The sequence below is a fragment of the Rhineura floridana genome, chromosome 10, assembly GCF_030035675.1.
Source record: "Rhineura floridana isolate rRhiFlo1 chromosome 10, rRhiFlo1.hap2, whole genome shotgun sequence".
In the NCBI taxonomy this organism is placed as follows: domain Eukaryota; kingdom Metazoa; phylum Chordata; class Lepidosauria; order Squamata; family Rhineuridae; genus Rhineura; species Rhineura floridana.
Genome location: NC_084489.1, coordinates 47,865,814 through 47,887,216, shown reverse-complemented (window position 1 = coordinate 47,887,216; position 21,403 = coordinate 47,865,814). Strand labels below are relative to the sequence as shown.

Here is a 21,403-nt window from a genome sequence, read left to right as displayed (position 1 = left end):
AACTTCAAGGTGATGACTGAAATCCAGTTTATTCACTCTCCTTCTATGCTGTCATTATAATAAGCACTTACACATTACCTTACCTTGGTTGCTAAACTCCTGGCTGAATATTTTACGACAAGTTCTTAATTGACACTCAGCAAGGGCAAGGTAAGGGCGGTGACTACAAGGGGAGAGACTGAGCATGCTCTCTGCGTGCCAGCATCATTACACTCCCCGCCGGTTTTGCCACACAATTAACAATATTGCTGGTTTTACTTCCACGAGCATCAACTTCGTTTAAATATTCAGGTCCCACAGCTTTAAAAAAAAACCCTCTTTCATTTAGATTTTACCTTGGGCGGACATAGTATAGTGAAATCGGATTCTAAGGGAGGGCAAAGAAAGGGCAGAGGGCTTCAGTATCTACTACCGAGCATGCTCAGTAGCATTTGGCAGCAGAACTTGACGGACAGCTGGTTGTGTTGCCAAGCCGAGAGAGGCGCTTAGCAAAACAAACAAAACACAAAACGACAAGCCCTGTTCCTTGCGCTTCGTTCGCCTCGTCGCTGGTGAGTTCTAGGGGGGCTGGGTGATGAGGAAAGCGCTGCAAGAAGGTGCTGCCAGCCTGGGGCTTGGGGAGTTGGTGGTGGGGTTCTGCACGCGTAACGATGGGAGTTGTTGTGGCATGCATTGTGCGTCCTGATGAGCCACTCTAACCTAGGCGGGTGGGAGGAATGGCGGCCTGCGCGAATCGTGGTTTGCGGGGGCGGCCGTGTGTACGCACAGCTTCGGGAACAAAAGACAAGAAAAATGCGGCCTGGGTGATGGGGGGATGCAGAGGGATTTGGGCTGCCACTCTTGCCTAGGAATAATGGCCTCATGGCTTCTGAGTAAACATGCGTAGGATTGCACTGCTGGATGGCGAGAGAGGAGAGTAGCTAACTGCCACTTTTGAGGTGACCATAGAGAGTTTGATGTGCGAGTTTGGCCTGCCCTTGGAAATGGTCCCTTGCTGATGACATTATTAGGTTGTATCCCTTTCCAGGCCTATAGCCTGTCTAAAAATTCGGGACGGGCCGGAATTGGGAGAGCAAATTTTTTTTTCTGTAATAAATTTATTTCTTTTTTTGTAAAAAAAAAAATATTAGGAGGAGAGAAAAATTTGGGGGAGGGTGGGCAAACTCACCTCCCCTAAAGCGTGCCCCTTTCCCTTTTCCCTTTCACCCTTCTCCTTTCTTTGGTGAAGTGTGTCAGCACTTTAGTGTCTGATTTTGTTTACTTCCCTTTGGCTGTGAGCAAGCTTTTGTCTTGAGACCCGGCTTGTACATAGGGGGGTATCTGAAATCTAACACTCGTTAAACAGCTTCTTGAGACTAGCATTCACATTGGATGCAATTAAGAACATCTCTAGGTGGTCAAGTAGATTAAGAAATGTTAAATAATGACTTCCTCTCTATTTTCTCCCTATTTCTGCAGCCTTAATAATTACTCCCTTCCTATTAGAGATATAGGGAAATGCATCAGTATAGGTGTGTTTTAAATTCAGGTGTGGTGTAATAAGTACACCATAGGGAAAAATTATCTGTGATTACAACATTTTGTTACTTTCCATTAATTCAGATAAGTATCTTGGGAGCTTTCTAGTTGGGATTTATCATTATAAATAGAGCTGGAAAATCCAGGTCCCTAAAAATTGGTGCTTGGTACTTTTCCATCCCTGCAGAGAACTTTGATTCAGGAACCTGAGAATTGGAAATGGCTTCTCCTCTCCATAATATAGTTATCCTGTGCCACTGAGACACACTGCTTTTTACTGTTGACTTTTTATTATTTTGAATCCTGGTTTTATCTTTGTATTGTTTTTATTTGTATATAAGCAGCGTTTGTTTGTTTTTTATCCAAAGGCATCAAGTGTTCTTAATGAACTGAATAAATTTTGTTTTGCTATAATTTTAATTAAGCACTAAGATACTGCACAGTTGTACACAGTTTTGTTGCATGCCAGTTTGGGTTACTTCTGTGGCTCAGAGCAAGTTGTGTTATAGCCTTCTTTAAGGAATTACAAGCTGGTCACCCATGAACAATACATAGGAGGAGAATAATTGGGGGGAAATCCCTCTAAACAGTGCAATAGCATGAATTCTAGGGCTATGTGAGTAGCTTCTTGCTCACCTCAGCATCCTAGCCACACTGAATTAGCCTATACAACTGACTGCTGAAATTCAGGATTAGGTGAGCAGGAAGCTGCTCATCTGAGCACTCAACCTGAATTGTAAAGCATTAGTGAGGATACTTTAAGATGTTTAAGGCTCTGCCTCTTCTACAGCAGAGCCTGTGTGTGTGTGTGTGTGTGGAGAGAGAGAGAGAGAGAGAGAGAGATTTGGATTGGATTGGATTGGACTGGACTGGACTGGATTGGAGGAAGTGCTTTTCCTGTAATAGGGATATAGGAAGCTGCCAGGAGTCAGACCATTGGTCAATCTGGCTCAGTACTGTCTGCACTGACCGGCAGCAGCTCTTGAGGGTTTCAGACAGGAGTCTTTCCCTGCCCTGCCTGGAGATACCAGGGATTGAAACTGTGACTTACTGCGTGCAAAGCAGATGCTCTACTACTGAACAACAGCTCTTCCCCAATCCTAATAACCCCAAGACCTCAGCAGGATCAGGTCCTACAAATGCTTGTAACAACCTCTACTCTGTGTGGGGGGCATTAGGGCTATCCACCAAAGCTAACCCCACCTTCAGGATACTATGAGCTGGTGAAGGTTCCAGCAACTACCTCTCTCCATTTTTGATTTTTCCAACCAGTGCCCAACTACCTGCAGTCTTCCATGAACATGCTCAGTATTTGTCAGTGGAGGTTGTTTTAAAAAAACACAACCCACTAATGTATTCCTGGAGATCTGGGGAGCCCGCTGAACTATTGCCTGTGAGTGGTCCTGTTTTATTGCCCTATACATAGGCACATTTGACTATTGGGATAAATGGATAGACTTCCAGAAGTAAAGGTAGCTGTGTTGACCCATACGAAAAGTTCTAAAATCCATATTAGGGTAAAATCCACATTTGGGCAACCCAAATACAAGCTTTGGTTTTTTGTGGGGGTGTTGTCCTAATATGTATTTTGGATAGAGTGAGTAATAATTTATTTATTTATTATTTCTATTTATATACCGCCCTTAGCAGAATAGCTCTCAGGGCGGTGAACAAACAAGGTAAAATACAATATATCATGGTAAAAAATCACAAAAACATGTACAAACAAACAACAGAAAGCACAACAAAAACAAATACAACACAAATTAAGAAGGATACATATTAAAAATAGAAAGATTAAGAAAATTAAAAGATTAAAATGCCTGGGAGCATAAAAAGGTCTTTACCTGGCGCCGGAAAGATAGAAGTGTAGGCGCCAGGCGTACCTCTTCGGGGAGGCTGTTCCACAACTCAGGGGCCACCACAGAAAAGGCCCTAGATCTAGTAACCACCCTCCGGGCTTCCCGATGAGTTGGTACCCGGAGGAGGGCCTTAGATTCTGAACGAAGTGAACGGGTAGGTTCATAGCGAGAGAGGCGTTCCACAAGGTATTGAGGTCCCACGCCGTGTAAGGCTTTATAGGTCAAAACCAGCACCTTGAATCTCGCCCGGAAGCAAATAGGGAGCCAGTGCAGACGCGCCAGAATAGGTGTTATATGCGAAGACCGACTGGTCCTCGTCAATAGTCTGGCAGCCGCGTTCTGCACCAGCTGAAGCTTCCGAACTGTCTTCAAGGGCAGCCCTACATAGAGCGCATTACAGTAATCCAATCTTGAAGTTACCAGAGCATGAACAACGGAGGCGAGGTCGTCCCTGTCCAGATAGGGGCGTAGTTGGGCTACCAGACGAAGATGGTAAAATGCATTCCGTGCCATCGAGGCCACTTGGGCCTCGGGAGACAAGGAAGAATCGAAAAGAACTGAAAATGAAAATGAAAGAAATGAAAAGATGTAGCCCAGTCCTGTGCATGGTTAATCAGAAGTAAGCTCCACCATGTTCACTGGGACTCATTCCTGGATAAAGTTTTTTTTTTTTGTTAGAAATTGTCATTGGTGTAGTTTGAACTATACAAGGTGAAAAGAAGATTATGACTTAGACTAAGCAAACAGCTTTGTATACTGGCCTGCTCTGTAGCCTGTTAATTTACAGTGCACTCACCAGACAGTAAGCCCCATTGAACAGAGGGGAGCTAAACTTCTGAGTGAATATTATGCTTAGGATTGTGCTGTTTCACAGTTATTTAGACTTACAGCAGTGCCTGGATGAAATGGTTGTCTTTCAAGGTAAGTGTTGTGAGCACCACAGTATCATATTACATCTGGTTCTGTGTCTGAATACTCAGTCTGACACTAGCATGCTTTAACTTATCAAGAGTTTTCAAACCTTGATCCAATGGTTCAGACAGTGGAGTCTTTGAATATATTGGTGTTTCCCTCCCAGTGACAGGTCAAGGTGAAGTAGGTGTGCTAATAATAAATTAATGTATACAGTGCATACAAGATGTGTCTGCTTTCACCATATCACAGAGTTACATGGTAAGCTGCTGTCTCAAAGGAGTCCAGTTTTCCTCCACATTTTACCCAGGCGCTGTCACTATGAGCTGCACCTTTCTATTCAATCATAACAATTTAGAGAGAGATTGCAGGATAGTTGCTAGGAGCATAGGCTGAGGGGGGCACTGGGCTGGATGTGGCCCTTGGGGCCTTCTCATCAAGCCTAAAGCCCCCAGAGGGTTGGCAAAGAAGGAATGCAGCCCTTCTATTAAAAAGGTTCCTCACCCCTGACATAGACAATGTGTCTGCAGAGAAGTTCAAATCCCAGCAACCATGAACTTTACAGGGTCTGGCTAGCCATATGCAAGTCACAGTCTTCCTGAACACTCTATTCACACTGCCGTGGAACCTCTTTTCAGTGTCTCCTCCAGAGCATGTGAATTAAAGATCAGAATGCCTCTGGACACATGCAGAGTACATTTCCCTGACTATTACAGTAAGCATAGACTGTCCTATTTTGAAGTTAGTTAGGCAGAGTTTTCTAGGTAGCAGAAACAGGAAACTGCCTATACCAAATCCATTGGTCCATCTAACCTTGGGTTGTCTACACCGGCAGTGACTTTGCATGATTTCAGGCAGGTATCTTGCTCATGGGATAGTAGGAAGAGGGTTTAGAGTCTGAACAATACATGTATGTTAGTAGTTGTGGAATTTAAGTATTGAGTGAGTGGAAGTGTACTGAACAAGTGGTATCCTATGGATTTTGATGTTTTATACAGAGTATGACTTTTTATTATTTCATACACTATTATTGTTGTATGTTTCCCTTTCTAAACCAGTTTGATATTTTCAGATGAAAAGCACTACATTGCTGTTGTTGTTATTCCATAGTTGGTGGGTGACTATTAAGAATGAATTGCTCATTTATTTATGTATTTATTTATTTATTTATTTATTAAATTTATATCCTGCCTTTCCTCCCAGAAGGAGCCCAGGGTGGCAAACAAAAACACTAAAAACACTCTAAAAATGGGAACAGAGATTTCTGAGTGAGCCTTAATGTGTGTTTGAATCTTTGCTAAAGATTATACCTTCCCTGCAAATTAGTCAGACAGAGACTTTAAGCTTTAAAATAAGAAATAACTACTTTATTCTGGATGTAAATACTTGATAGGAAAGAGTCCTATATCTAAATAACTAGCTAAGTTGGAGATGCAAACACTAGGCCTAGTGTTTGCCCTCATGCTTGGAGGAGAGGGAGAGACAAAGAGAATATGTCTGCTCTCCCTCACAAGAGAAAGAAGGAAGGAGGGAAGGAGATGTGATCAACATCCTATGCATATCTGTCTAGCAGGAAGGAAGAGACAGCAGGAGATCAAAGGACAGGTATAGCCTAGCAACCAGAAGGTCTCCTCTCTAGCTACCCTTTTTAACCCCATGCAGCCTCAACCCACAAGTTGGAGTTGAACCACATATTCCAACAAAAAACATATTCAAACAAAACCTCTTTAAAAACTAATTCCAACACAGACTGACTTGCTCCTTGTTCACTACCTGCTCTAAGGGGGCAACCCAACCTGCATTTATGCCCAGCTGAGGGGAGTTGGATGTAGCAGATCTCCAGCTGAGTTAGCTGGGTCGCGGCTGCCAGGCTATGTCAGTGTAAGTTCCTCAGCTCAGCCAGGCCCCGGCCAGCTGAGCACAGACCAGCACAAGTGAAGCCAGCGGAAGGCCTGGAAACGGGTCCTGTCAGAGGGAGGGGGCAAGGGGACATTCAGCTCATGTTTGGAGCACTCCTGCAGGTCCCAATCCGGACAAAAGTAACACTGGGGAAAAGGTTGGTCTAAGAAATTAACTGCAATAGAAGTCAATGGAGAGGGCTTACTCCCTACTAAGGGTATTTGGGAGAGCAGGGTTTTACTTTCTGGTCCCTGTGCACAGCTTCCGGCTGAGCTGGCATTCTGCCAACCCAGAGGATCCTGAATGGTAATTGGATGCAGTGGAACTGTAGCCAGCTTCACTTGCTCCAGCAGGTCTGCTTCCCCTGAATTGGATTGCTCTGTAAAGCTGTAGGATAAGGGCAACTAAAGTGTCAAAAGCCCTACATGGACAGGCACTACAGACATATACAAAATAGCTCCCCACGAATGGACTAGGAACAAAAGAAGCTTGGACGACCAATTCCTAGAGTAATCCTCATTTAAAGAGTGATGGAAAGAATTCCAAAGTGGGCAACTCTTTCCTCTCTCATACTCCATGGGAACTCCTGCCTCAAAGCCACTGCTTGGTTTCTTGTGCATGCCTGGAATGGGGGTTGGGGGAAAAGAACCAGGGTCTTGTAATGCCTCAAAAGGACGACGTGTGACGGAGGAGAGACATGGAGCATCCTGGGAGTCGTAGTCTAAAGTATTAACGGGAAGCCCCGTCTCATTTCCTCCTCAGCTTTCTCAACTACATCTCCCATAAAGCCAGTCATTTTGCAAAATAATTGCCGCCCCCACCCCGGCTACTGTCTATTCCTCCCTTAGGACACTCGGCTCCCGCGTGGTGTGGAGGCGAGAGAGAGAACTGAATAAGCTATAATTGTTGTTGGCGACTGCCTTTCCTGATGTCGCAGCCTGCAAGCCTTGCAGTTAGGCTGAGGTGGCATCAGAGCGGGGTGTGTGTGAGAGAGATCCCTGCAATAGAGGAAGAGTAAAGACACCCATCTGTAGTCTGTCTGACGCTACGTCAGAATCAAGCCTCCCAACTTTGGAGGAGAAAATACCCCAGCAACTGTTTCAGCTTCGCGCACGCGTAGAGCGCTAGAAAATTGGAGGGGGTGAGACACCGACTTAGAAATTTGGCAGCGGTTCTTGCTTTTGACGCACGCACACTCTTAATCCCGGCAGAACTGGGCCTTGCCTTCTGTTTCTGGCCTGTGCAGAGTCTGTAAAGGGTCTTCTGCTTTTTCCCTTCAGGTGAAGCGTCCACGCCTGCACGGGGAAGGCGCCTGGAGGAGAGCGGCCAGTGGACGCAGGTGAGGGATGCTGAGAGAAAGAAAAAATATTTCGTCTTTGGGGCGGCTGGGGAAGGCGCTCGTTCTTGGGGTCGTTGTAGGAGGAAGAATTGAATATAGGGACGAGAGAGTCTAGCCTCCCAAGGGAAGGATTGGCTGCTGTTTTGTAGCTATTTGGCCATGAGGGTTTAATTTGCTTCGCCCTGGAAATTTCCTCCGGTTGGCTACATCTTTCATTAAAACCTTTGGCAGCTTTTAAAGACTTCATTCATATATATATTATGATGTATGGTTTTGTATTTATACTAATATATATGGTGTAACTGAAAAGTTTGCCTACTATTTTGCAGCGTTTTGGTTGGTTGTCCTAACAGGTTTTGCCAAACTGGATTTTCAAATATTTTTTCTTATCCACTAACATGGCTACCTTTGTTTTTCATACTTTTTCCATCTTTAAAGTGCTACAGTTGTCTTTGTTTTTGTTGCAGCAGACGTATTTCTGTAATCCTACTCACATCTACTCAGAAGTAAGTCTCATAGAGTTCAATAAGGTTTATTCCAGCCTCATTGCAGCCTAAGAGGAGTACACTGCTAGAAGCTGTTGCATATTGCTGTATCTTATTCTCCTTTCCTTTCTGTCTGCATAATGGTTTTTTTGACTTAGGTCTGAAGATCTTTCGTGTCTGTTGTTTACTTATCTTTGTCATCTTAGTATGGTTTGGATTTGGGGGAGTTTCTGAAGACTTAATTTATCTTCTTAAGACTTTTATATTGCCCAGTATGGAACATGCCTTCCTCTGCTCAGGAGATTGCTGAATGCTAAATAATGATTCATGATATGCAAATTGTGGTTTGCATCACAATGATTAAATGTTATATGTGCATTGAGATTATGATTTCTGGTTGTATTTAAGTCATTTTCACAGTAGAACCATTGACATACATTAATTTGAGCAGGTCACAACTAATTTATGTCCATTAATTTCAATGGGTTTACTCTGATGAAGCCACAGACCTGAACGTACAAGATCTGAACAGTGTGGTTTATAACAGATGCTATTGGAGGTCTCTGATTCATAGGGTCGCCATAAGTCATAATGGACCTGAAGGCATATAACAACAACAAAAAACTCTGAATATGACTTAGATATAACCCTTCATCTCTGTTTCTTTTCTGCTGGAAATATTCTGTAGCTCATAACATTCATTGTTATTAGTCCAAAAAAACTCAAGAGAACTGTTGTTTAATTTGGGTATTGTAGATAAGTATCCTCCTTTTTGCATGTAGGTTTAACTTTGTTTTATGGGAAAACACAGAATGGGTAAAAATGTTGGTGACTATGACATTTTGTTATTCAATTTGTTTAGATAGGTAAGTGGGAAGCTTTCCAGTCAGGAATTATTTTCATATGTAGAGCTGGAAGAAATCCCATGCAACCAAAAATGAACTATCTATTCTAGATTACATAGAACACTTGATTCTGGAAACAAATATATTATGAGCAGGCGGTAACAAATTAGTTTGTATTAAAATTGTAATTAGCCAGTAGGTTACTGCACAGTGTGGGATGGTTTGCTTTGCTTTTGTGGACCAGAGCAAGTTATGTTACAATTGTCTTTTACAACATTGATTATGTGAAACTGACGAGGTGCTGCCCAATCTTATGTGTGTTTCCTGATGTAATAAAACCCACTGTGTTCTAAGGGATTTAGCCCTAAGTAAAAAGAGGCTTAGTTTTACTGTATCATCACATTCATACTTAGTAACCTACTTTGGTATACTGTAGTTTGGAACGTATAAGGTGAAAATAGTGGCCCAGAGAAAGCAAACCATATTGGATCCTGGTTTACTCTAAAGTGTATTACTGCTTAGTTTTACAAGTCTCACACAGTAACTGAATGGAAGTTTATTTTTCATGATAACTATTGTCTTATCATGGCTAGCACTGTGTCTAAATGTCCAATGTGTTTGCTTTATCTTTAAATCAAATTTCTTTAAACTCTGACCCAGTGTTGTTGTTATGTGCCTTCTAGTCGATTACTATTTATGGTGACCCTATGAATGAGTGACCTCCAGTAGCATCTGTCATGAACCACCCTGTTCAGATCTTGTAAATTCAGGTTTGTGGCTTCCTTTACGGAACCAATCCATCTCTTGTTTGGTCTTCCTCTTTTTCTACTCTCTTCTGTTTTCCCCAGCATTAATATCTTTTCTAGTGAATCACGTCTTCTCATTATGTATCCAAAATACGATAACCTCAGTTTCATCATTTTAGTTTCTAGTGACTGTTTTCGTTTAATTTGTTCTAACACCCAATTATTTGTCTTTTTCGTGATCCATAGCATGCTCAAAACTCTCCTCCAACACCACATTTCAAATGAGCGGATTTTTCTCTTATTCGCCTTTTTCGCATCCATACATAGAGATCGGGAATACTATGGTCTGAGTGATCCTGACTTTAGTGTTCAGTGATACATCTCTGCATTTGAGGACCTTTTCTAGTTCTCTCATAGCTGCCCTTCCCAGTCCTAGCCTCCTTCTAACTTCTTGGCTATGGTCTCTGTTTTGGTTAATGACTGTGCCGAGGTATTGATAATCCTTGACAGGTTCAATGTCCTCATTGTCAGCTTTAAAGCTACATAAATCTTCTGTTGTCATTACATTAGTCTTTTTGACTTTCAGTTGTAGTCCTGTTTTTGTGCTTTCCTCTTTAACTTTCTTCAGCATTCATTTCAAATCATTACTGGTTTCTCCCTCCAATTTTCACACCTCCTTCATCTTGATCCAATCCTGCAAGATTTGAACAGATTCAGTCTCGGTAGCTTGTAGCAACTCTATTGGTATGCCATCAGTTCCTGGTGATTTGTTTCTTCAAAGTATTTTAAGGGCAGCTTTCACCTCACATTCTAAAATTTCTGGTTCTTCATCATACGGTTCCTCCATGAATGAATCTGTCATCTCTTTTATAGACTTTCATCTTCCTTTTATTTCATCTCGGTCAGTCAGTGTGTTCTCCTGTTGATTATTCAACATCCCTACTCTTGGTTTAAATTTCCCTTTCATTTCTCTAATCTTTTGGAATAGGGCTTTTGTTCTTCCCTTTTTGTTGTCCTTTTCTATTTCTATACAGTAACTATTTTAATAGATCTCTTTGTCTTTACGTACTAGTCGCTGTATTGTTGCATTTAGGGTTCTGACCGTGTTTCTGTCTCCTTTTCCTTTCCCTTTCCTTCTCTCTTTAACCATTTTAAGAGTTTCTTCAGCCATCCATTGAGGTCTTTATCTCTTTTTAACTAGAGGTATTGTGTTTTTGCATTCTTCCCTGATAATGTGTCTTGACTTCACTCCATAGTTCTTCTGGTTCTCTGTCAACTAAGTTTAAAGCCTCAAACCTGTTCCTTATTTGATCTTTACATTATTCTGGGATGTTATTTAAATTGTATTTTGGCATTATGATTGTTTTGTTCTTCTTTAGCTTTACTCTGATTTTCGATACGACCGGTTCATGATCTGTACCACAGTCTGCTCCTGGTCTTGTTTTTGCAGAAAGTATGGAACTTCTCCATCTTCTGCTACCAATTATATAATCAATTTGATTCCTATATTGACCATTTGGTGATGTCCATGTGTACAGTCGTCTTTTCGTTTGCTCAAAAAAAGTGTTCGCAAGAAACAAATTATTGGCTTCACAGAATTCAATAAGTCTTTCTCCTGCTTCATTTCTGTCTCCTAAGCCCCATTTCCCCACAGTTCTTCTCTGTTTCCTACTTTTGTATTCCAGTCCCCCATGATTATCAGTACATCTTGTTTTGGTGTGTGATCAATTTCTTCCTGTACTTCTGTGTAAAATCTCTCTAATTCCTCTTCTTCTGTGTTTGCCATTGGAGCGTAGACTTGGATGATGGTTATGTTAATAGGTTTCCCGTTTAATCTCATTTTTATCACTTGCTCAGACCTTGCATTGTCGCTCCTAATGGCTTTAGCTACATCACTTCTTACTATTAAAGCAACCCCGTTTCTTCTTAATTTCTCATTTCCTGCTTAAAATATTTTGTAGTTGCCTGATAGAAAATGTCCAATTCCCATCCATTTTAATTTACTCATGCCAAGTATTGTAATGTTGATACGTTCCATTTCTTGCTTAGCAATTTCTAACTTTCCCTGGTTCATGCTTCTCGCATTCCTTGTTGCTATTGTGTGCGTCGTACAATTCAGGACTCTCCTTTCGCATCTGTGCGCATCAGCCTCTGGGATTCCTTTCGGCTTTGACCCAGCTGCATCATTAGTCACAGCGCGATTTGGACTTGTCCTTTGTTCTTCCCCAGTATGCTGCAGTATGCTGGAGGTGGTGTAGGTTTTGGCCCTATGCCCTCACACAATGGTAGTGAAACCAGGTTGGGATCCAAGGAATCCTGTGCTGGCTCAGCCACACTTCCTGCCTTGAAAATAGCCTGTTTTGAGTTTTTCCGCCGGCAGCACTCCAGTCTGCACAGCAGGAAGGGCTGGGTGGAGGGCTACCTCTTCTCCTTCATACTGCCTCCAGCACAAGAGGGGTTTCTACTGCTCTGTTAATCAAAGTTCTGCAAGTACAGCATGGATATGAAATCTGTCGGTCTCCATACGTAGTTGGACTCCAATTCCCATCAGCCCCAGTCAGCATGTTACTAAATACCTAGTCCCTGCACAGACATAACACTGAAAAAAATTGTTTTCCTTAATTGGGATTGTGTGTTATGTCTGAATACCTCAACTATAATTAAGGATTGGTTTGAAGCCAAACCAGGATGTGAAACCACTGTTTCTGGGGTTTGCATCAATCGTGGTTAAGTATTGCATCTAAACTGAGGAAATCATTTTTATTGTGGCAGTTTCCCTGCCTTTGTAGGCTCTCTGCTAACAAATTACAAGCAATTCTCCTTGGTGTACAGGAATACCCTGCTATACAGACCTTCACTTAATGTACACTCGCTTTTATGGACATAGTCCATACTCCACCATGCCCCTGTTTATGTACGCTTGCTTCACACTTACGGACACTTAACAGTGTGGGTGGGTGGAAATAGATGCGATCGCACCACCGCAAATCAGCTGGGAGGCGCAATCGCGATCAGCTGAGAGGTGCAGCAGTGCAGCCGCAGAGACTTTAGCGCAGGGCTTTGAGGCTCCGCTTGAAGGAGAGGTAAAAAAAGTTTTAAAAGGTAGTGCTTCACTTTAAGGATATTTTCGGTTTACGTACTCGCTCTGTTCCCATTGAGTACGTTAATGCGAGGTATTCCTGTATTCCTATAAGTGCCTAGTGGCCCATGACTTAGCTCATCAGCAAGCTGAACCGTGGGTTCAGAGTACAGTTGGGATCTCAACCAGAATTAAACCAAGGAACAATTATTAATGCTAAGGGCAGATGAGTATTATGTCCACACCATTCCTGATCTGGAAGCAAGTCATTCTGAAATCATTTAATTTACCTCCTGATATACATGCTTAGTATTGCTATAAGAGTTTATACCTCTTTGTCCAAAAGGTCTTCTTTACATACCAAATTCCCTTTAACTTTCTCTCTTCTTTGTTTCCATTCCCACACTTATGCACATTTAATAGGGCACAGGTTCATTGGGTCTTAGTCAAAAGTAAGCGTGCATAAGATTACAGTGTTAGTGAGAAAACACTTCTTACCCATACCCACTCTCCAAAAGAAAAATCAATTTCCATAGGTATTCACAGTTTTGTGTGAATACCTAACTTTTTATTGTTTACTGACTGCATTTGTTGAGGCATCTTCTGTTTTTCACTTTATTGATGCAATTGACTTGAATATTTGCCTGACTATTGGAGCCAGAAGGTACAATGATACACTTCTCACTAATGAAATACAGGTCAATATATTTATGGCTATAATAGTTGTAATACAACTATATAGGGAAAATGTGGACTATATAAACAGATCAGGATTGCATTTAGCTCATGCCTGAGAGTGAATTTCCAAACAAGGATTCTGTGATCTTGCTGTTGACTTAAATGATGTGGGTTACCTGATTGTCATTTCACAAGCAGCTGTCTAGACCCTTAATTGTCTTGCCTTAAAAATTGGTGGAAGTTTTGTTTTTGCAGGAAATACAAAAATAATTGTTAATAACTCCCCAAATGTAAATGCTTTCACAATCTAAAGTCTGTCTCTAATTTTTCCTACCAGCAAACATGGGGAAATCTCTTTCAATGCCTTTACATGCACCTAAAGAAGATGGGGTTTCGTCATCGGACAGCATGAGAAAGGGATTAGTTTACTCAGAATCTCACAGTGAAGACGGAAGAACTGGAGATGTTTCACAGTTTCCATATGTTGAATTTACAGGAAGAGATAGCGTCACATGTCCCACTTGCCAGGGAACAGGGAGGATTCCACGTGGTATGTCTAAAGGCGTGAAATAACCTAACTGATAGATACAGTGCTTAAATATGTTTTGCCTTCCTCCTCAAGGGTCTTTTAGCAATTATGCATATCTGTTGTAGAAACGTGGAGTGGGGAATATTAATATTTTTGCTGACCTTTTCTTGTATCTGAGAATACTAGTGAAAGACTTGTAGTGGTATTTCCTTGGATTTGTGTTCTTAATTCTCTCTCTCTCTCTCTCTCTCTCTGCTTTATTCACCAAATACATATAAAATCATATAGAACTTGTAAAAATAATACTAATGTGAATTTGAAGATTTTACTACAATATTTCTTGTTATTTGAGAGACCCCCAACATTAGCTTTAAATGCAAAATGAGTAAATCATCAATACTTCAACTACAATATGGCAAATGTAAAAAAGGGGGCATATTCGCATATACTATCCTTACTTGCTTTGGACCCCGCAGTCAGCCTGTGGCTCCTGTCAGATTACCCCAAGGGAATGTGGCCCTTGACATCCATGAGCTAAACCCCATGTTTTTAGCTTAACTCAGTTTTTTTGGAAATTTAAACCCATCCTAGCCTACTAGGATATGTTTTGTTTGTGACCAACAAACCACCATTGAAAGGCATAATTTGAATCTACACTTGTGTCGACTGTGGTTTGTGGTTTGTTTGGTCTGGCTTAATTCTGGTTTGTTGCACTGCTTCTGGCCCCCCACAGGTTACAGTGAAGCAAGAGAAGAGCTGCTAGAAAATGAAACTGTTCCTGCCACTAAGACACTTGCTCTGGCATTTTCCCAGGCCTCTGTTTCTCTTTGCTTTGTCTGGCAATGGGCTCCTTTTCCTGCCCACCTTGCTAGCTAGTTCCGTCTCTAGTCCAGTTACCTGCCTTCTCAGCAGCTTTGAGAGGTGGATTTTTTTTTTAAAAAAAGGACTACTTTTACCAAATCGAAAGAGGAGTGTATGTTGACTTCCGGGAAGGGTGACTTAGCCTGTGCCTGCTCTTGAGACGGGCTCCTGCCTCAAAAGAAGCTTATTCAGATATATCAGTCAGATTTTTTCTTTTTTTGACTGATTAAACTTCTCCCGGGTAGGGAGAAACGAAGAGATTAACCTCAAAGCCTATTTTTGTTGGGACGACCAGATCTCATTAATTTATGGGACGAGGTCCAGCCGACGAAGGTGGGACGGATTTTTAACAACAAGCTCTATCTGGAAAAGCGAACGTTCATCTTATCTTCTAAGAGAGAACGCACTAACAGGCAAGCACCCTTCTTTCTATATTTTTCTTTTACTTGACTTAAATTGTTGCTGTTTAAAAGAGATTTGCCAGATTGATCGGTTTTTGACATCTCACTGGGGAGCCATAACTTCTCTCTGCTACTCATTAATTAATAGCTTATCTCTGTTTTTGTTGCAAAAAGCTGTCCTGGATTTGCATTCTAAAGATATACACAGAAGAGGGATTTCTATTCCAGATTTTTATTTTGAAGAATATTATATTGTCTGAGACTACTCTCTTTTTGGTCTATTTTATTTTGACGAATCTGTTTTCTGACGACCGCCATTAATTGTTTCGATCCTGGGAACTGCATTTTGTTTACTTAAACATGGAGAGATAAGGCTGTCTGCTCTGTTTATACTGTGATGTCACCAAGTTTGGAGTATTAACCCAATTGTTGCTGAAATAAGAAGTGGTTTTCCTATATTTTTCTTTTAAAATGGCAATTAAGAAAGTGGCTGAGAAGCTGGAAATAACTATGTTTCAGAAAATAATGGATGAGATTGAGATAACGAAACAAAACCTGCGACAGGGTTGTAAGGAGCTGAAAATTGAATTGAGTAAAATGAAGCAGGAGATTAAAGATATAGGGGTCCCTGTGAGAGAGGTGACCCTGGAAGGGGTCCCTGTGAGAGAGGAGACCCCGGAGATTGGAACAAACGTGGAACAGGAAAAAGATTTGGAGTCTATGGACTTTAGAAACAAAATTTATTGTTTGGAGACACAGGAGATTAAAGACATAGGGGTCCTTGTGAGAGAGGAGACCCTGGAGACTGGAACAGGGGTCCCTGTGAGAGAGGAGACCCTGGAGACTGGAACAGGGGTCCCTGTGAGAGAGGAGATCCCGGAGATTGGAACAAACGTGGAACAGGAACAAGATTTGGAGTCTATGGACTTTAGAAATAAAATCTATTGTTTGGAACTCAATGTTATCTCTGAAGAAATTAATGAAGATTCTAGAGATAAAGTTATCAATGGCATGGATAATCTTTTGGACTGGAATGATGTGATGGAGCCCAATATAGAGAAAATCTATGGAATTAACTGCAGACATGTGACAATGGAAAAACTTTCAAGAGATGACCCAGTGTATTTTGAAAAAAAGAACAGATATGATTTTACAGCAGTATTTCAGCAACCTATTCAGAATGGATGGCAAGAAAATATTTGGGATAGAGGTAATTCCCATCAGACTCTTACTATATGACTATGGCTTTGACAGCAAGATTATTATGGAATACTGATAATGGAAGATTGGATACTGAAATTACTGGACTTAACAAGACTACTGAAGATGGAAGATGGAAAATGGAACTAATAGGGATAATAGAACAATGGCTACTGAAATTACTGAACCTAACAGATTCTGATGTGATGGATTAATTGAAATGTTTATTTTGACTATGGTTATGACAACAAGATTATCATAATTAGTAATGAGATGGATTAATCGATATGCTTATCTGGAAAAAAAAAATTGATAGATATATTTCTTAAAGAATTGAAACCTCTCTTTGACTTTTTGTGGAAAGAATAAAGTAATGTTTATGAGATTTGATGATTAAGTAAGATAACTACTGGAGGAAAGTGATTTTATAATATGACTTAAGAGACAGGATTGTTATATATTATAGACTTATAACTGATTTGATCTTTGACAAATGGGAAGTCAATATTTTACTCTTTATTTTTTATTTTTGTTTTTTTTTTCTTTTTTTCTTTTTGTTTAACTATTTTTGATTTTGTTTTTTGTCTTTGAATGTTTTATGATTTTGTCTTGTATGTTTTATGAAAACCTGAATAAAAATTATTGAAAAAAAAAAAAAAAAAAAAGAAAGAGGAGTGTATGTTAAAAGCACACCTTTACTCATAGCAAGCTATACCATCAGTTCAATAGATGCAATTGCACAGTTTGATCTAAAAGCCCTCCCCAAACACCACCGTTGCCACCCATGCACTTCCCCATTAAATTTCACCCACACCTATTTTTAATCCCAAAGACCTGTACTTCTGCTCAGTCACCAAGTTATAATACTGTCTTTATTGCCCAATTCAAAGTACTAATATACAAGGCCCTACATGGCTTTGGGACCTTAGTACCTAAAATAATGCCTTCTCCAGTGTCAACCATCTCAGACCATGTGATCAGCAGATGAGACCTTGTTGCTGGGGCTGTCTGGTTGATGTTATCTGTGACAGGGCCTTCTCAGTAGCAGTTACCCATTTTGGAATTCCATTCTGGTGAGGTGTATCTGTCTTGCCCATTATTGACTTCTAGAAAGAAGTTAAAAACATGCCTGCTTAACCAGGCATTTGATGGTTGAAACATAGTGTTCCTGGCAAACCTGAAACCATTGACTGAGATAGTGAACTGTTTTTAACGGTTTTTAGAATGTTTTAATGTTGTGGTGGTGGGTGCCACCCTGGGCTCCTTTGGGAGGAATGGGGGGATATAAATTGAATTAGTTATAATATAACAATATAATATTATTATTATTTATTAGTCGCTTGATACCCAAAGGTCCCCAAGAGACTTACAGTGTTAAAACAAAACAAATAAAACACACTATAGAAACATAACAATAAACAACAACAACAAAAATAGCAATACCACCCCCACACAGCCACACGAAGGTTTGGTAGCACAGTAAAAATAAAACATCATCTCAATCTATCAGATGCCCAGGAGAAAAGGTATGTCTTTACCTGACATCAAAAAGATGTAAATGACAATGCCAGGCGGACCTCACTGGGGAGCATATTCTACAGATGGGGAGCCACAACTGAAAAGACCCTCTCCCTTGTCACCACCCTCCAAGCTTCCCTCAAAAGGGGGACCTGGAGAAGGGCCTCAGAGGAAGATCTAAGGGCCCAGGCAGGTTCATATTGGGGGAGGTATTCAAGAAGATATTGGGGTCCTTTATAGGTCAAAACCAGCACTTTGAATTGGCCTTGGAAGCATATAGACAGCCAATGCAATTGGAACAGGATAGGTATTATATGCTCTGTTCGCCTTGAACCCGTCAACAGTCAGGCAGCTGCATTCTGCACTAATTGAAGCTTCCAAACCATTTTCAAAGGCAGCCCCACGTAAAGCGCATTGCAATAATCCAACCTTGAGGTTACCAGAGCATAGATAATTTATCCAGGTTATTCCTGTCCAGATAGGGTCGCAGTTGGTCCACCAGCGTAAACTGATGGAAGGCACCACTGAGGCCACCTGTGACTCAAGTGATAGCAGTGGATCCAGGAGAACTCCCAAACTACGAACCTGCTCCTTCAGAGGGAGCGTGTCCCCATTTAGAGCAGGCCGCACACCACTGAGCTGGTCAGAGGAACCACCCACCAACAGCATCTTAGTCTTGTCTGGATTAAGCTTCAGTTTATTGGCCCTCATCCAGTCCGTTATCTCAATTAAGCACTGATTCAGCACATCTACTGCCTCACCTGCTGAAGATGAAAAGGAGAAATGAAGCTGTGTTTCATCAGCTTTCATCAGATGACAATGCACTCCAAAACTCCGTATGACCCCATTCAGCAGTTTCATGTAAATGTTAAACAACATGGGGGACAGTGACCCCTGCCAGACCCCATACTGGAGAGCCCATGGAGCCGAGCAATATAATATAATATAATATAATATAATATAATATAATATAATATAATATAATATAATATAATATAATATAATATAATATAATTAATATAATATAATTAATATAATATAATATAATATAATATATTGAATGAGTGACCACAGCAGGAAGGACCTTTTTTGAGAGAACAGGGTTAACAAAACTTTTAGGACTTGTCTTGGTCAGGGCCTTGCTGAGAGTATGTGAAGATCTGTGGGAAGGAGAGCATTTATGTTCTGTGCCCTATTTCTTTAGCCAGCCAGTGTCAAGAGAACTGGTGATATCTTTCCGTTGCAAATATGGCAGCTGGATGTTCACAGTGTAGAGAAGGGATAATCAGTTGCCGTCGGACAAAAGAAACCATGGTTTATTTGATTGTCTAAAACTACAATTGCCTTCTTCAACAAACCATCATTAAAGCAAACTATGGCTTAGGTTTATTTTGGATAAACATTTATCCAAAACTACTTTTTTCTAATTTTGAACTTGAAGAAAAAAAGTTTGAGCTTTTTATCTGATGGCCTCCGCAAAGTTGTGCTTGCTTGTTAAGGTTATGCTACTGAAAATGGTACATCTAGGAATCCCTTACGATTGTTCTAGTCAGGGCTTTTTTGTGACTGTACTCACCAGTATGGAGTACTGGCACCTCTTTTTTCCCCTCCAATCATGGCAGCCATTTTGTGCTGTCACCCCACAGCACTTTTATCAAGATAAGAGTACCGGCACCTCATTTTTTACTAAAAAAGCACAGGTATGCTATATAGTGTAACTGGTAGCCAAAGTAAATATGATTTGATATACCAATAACAAGAGTATAAATGGCTTAACTGTTAATGATTCCTGTTGATATTAAAAAACTAAACTAGAATCCTCCAACAAAGTATACTTTCAATAAAGTTTGACAAAAACTTGTTGGGGTGAGTAGCAAAGAATGTGTGGTGAAATTGTTGTAGTATATGTAAAAGTATTTTTTTTCTTTTAAAAAGCACTTCATAGAAGGTTTTAGAATATGTGGTGTAATGAAGAGTATAAATTGGTAGATAAATCCCCCCCTTGTTGTAGCAGAGAGGAAAAAACAACCACCAAACAAAACAAATATGCTAAACATAATTTAGTATTGTTTGTTAATTTCCATTGAAAATTAGAAGAACCACATATCTATTGTTTGGTCGATTGGTCCTGTTTCTATAGCGCCCTTCCTTCTGTAAGTGTCTAGGATGAAATAGGCAAATTTTAATTTTTGGGATTAAGGTGGAGTAATATATTTGTATTGTAATGGAACATTATTTTTCTCTTCTGGAAACTGACGATAAAAAGAGAAGCAAAATTGCAACTCTATACATGCCTGTTTGGTTTGGAAGCGTTAATTAATGCAAAATGTAGCAGCCTGACTGTTGACAGGATGTAGACGAACAGATCATATAATATCAGTTTTGTTAGAACTACACTTGCTACCTGTATGCTTCCAAGCCCAATTCAAGGTGATGGTTTTCACCTATTTAAAGTCCTTTATGACTTTGAGCCCCAATATCGTCTGGAAAGTCCCTCTCAGTATGAGCCTGCTTGGGCCCTTAGATCTTCTTCTGAGGCCCGTCTCCGGGTCCTCCCTCTGAGGGAGGCTCAGAGGGTGCTGACAAGGGAGGGGGGCTTCTCAGTTGTGGCTCCCCATTTGTGGAATGTTCTGCTCAGTGAGGTCTGCCTGGCATCTTTGTTGACATTTTTTTGATGCCAGGTAAAGACTTATATTTTTCCGCAGACATTTGAGATACTGTTTTTGTTGTTGGCTTGCTGCCAGGTTTCCTGTGGCTGTTATAGAGGCTGTTTGTTCTGTTTTATGGTATTATGTATTTATATTTGTTTTTAATGTATTGCAAGTTGCTTTGAGACATTTGTGTAACAAGCAACTAACAAGCCTAATAAATAATAATACTCTGAAGTAAGCACCAATGAATTCAGTTTGACTTCCTCCCAGCGCAGTGTCTAGGATTGCAGCCTGATAATCATAACCATTGTACAACAAGCCACAATCTAATGTAAACACTAATAGCTAGGTTTGGCCTGTCCCTCAGTGCTGACACGGTTGCCAGTCCCACCACAAACTTTGGACATCAGACCTCTCCCTCTGTTGCTGATAGTTGCTTTTATTCAATCTAGCACTGGCAATGGTAAAAAAATAACACTAAGATAATGATTTTTACCCTGCTTGTCACCCAAGGTCCTTAGAGTGGCACACATTTATGAACAGCATTTCTATACTGCTCATTGACAGTTATCTGGGCTGTTTACCTCCCCCAACCCTCCATCTCGGTTGAATCTCACAGGCTATGGGTGTGAGGTAGGTTAGTCCGAGAGTGTGCATATTATTGGCCCAGAGCAACCCAGCAAGCTTCACTGCTGAGTGAGGATCTGAAGCTATGTGTCTCTGTTCCAGATTTAACACTCTGTCCATTGCACCGTACTGGCTCTCATGTGTCAAAATTTCAGGTTGTGTATTTGTACAGCCTGCTTTCTTGACGTTTGGCCAAAAGCTTGGTTAGCAGAGTACACAAATGAAAAGTGCTAGAGGCCTGAAGCCAGTGATT

The 21,403-nt window shown here is 40.8% G+C and overlaps 1 protein-coding gene across 7 annotated transcripts in view; it reads left to right on the top strand.

The window, feature by feature from the left end:
- The first annotated feature begins 241 nt into the window (after positions 1-241).
- TMEM106B (transmembrane protein 106B) overlaps positions 242-21,403 on the top strand; it is a 33,828-nt gene continuing 12,666 nt past the window's right edge. The window contains exons 1-4 of one of the 7 annotated variants that reach the window (XM_061586189.1): positions 242-551; positions 7,472-7,530; positions 7,998-8,036; positions 13,701-13,913. In XM_061586189.1, the coding sequence (XP_061442173.1) occupies positions 13,706-13,913 (208 nt within the window). In that variant the 5' untranslated portion in view covers positions 242-551; positions 7,472-7,530; positions 7,998-8,036; positions 13,701-13,705. The other 6 variants (XM_061586188.1, XM_061586193.1, XM_061586187.1 and 3 more) reach the window with 6 other exon arrangements.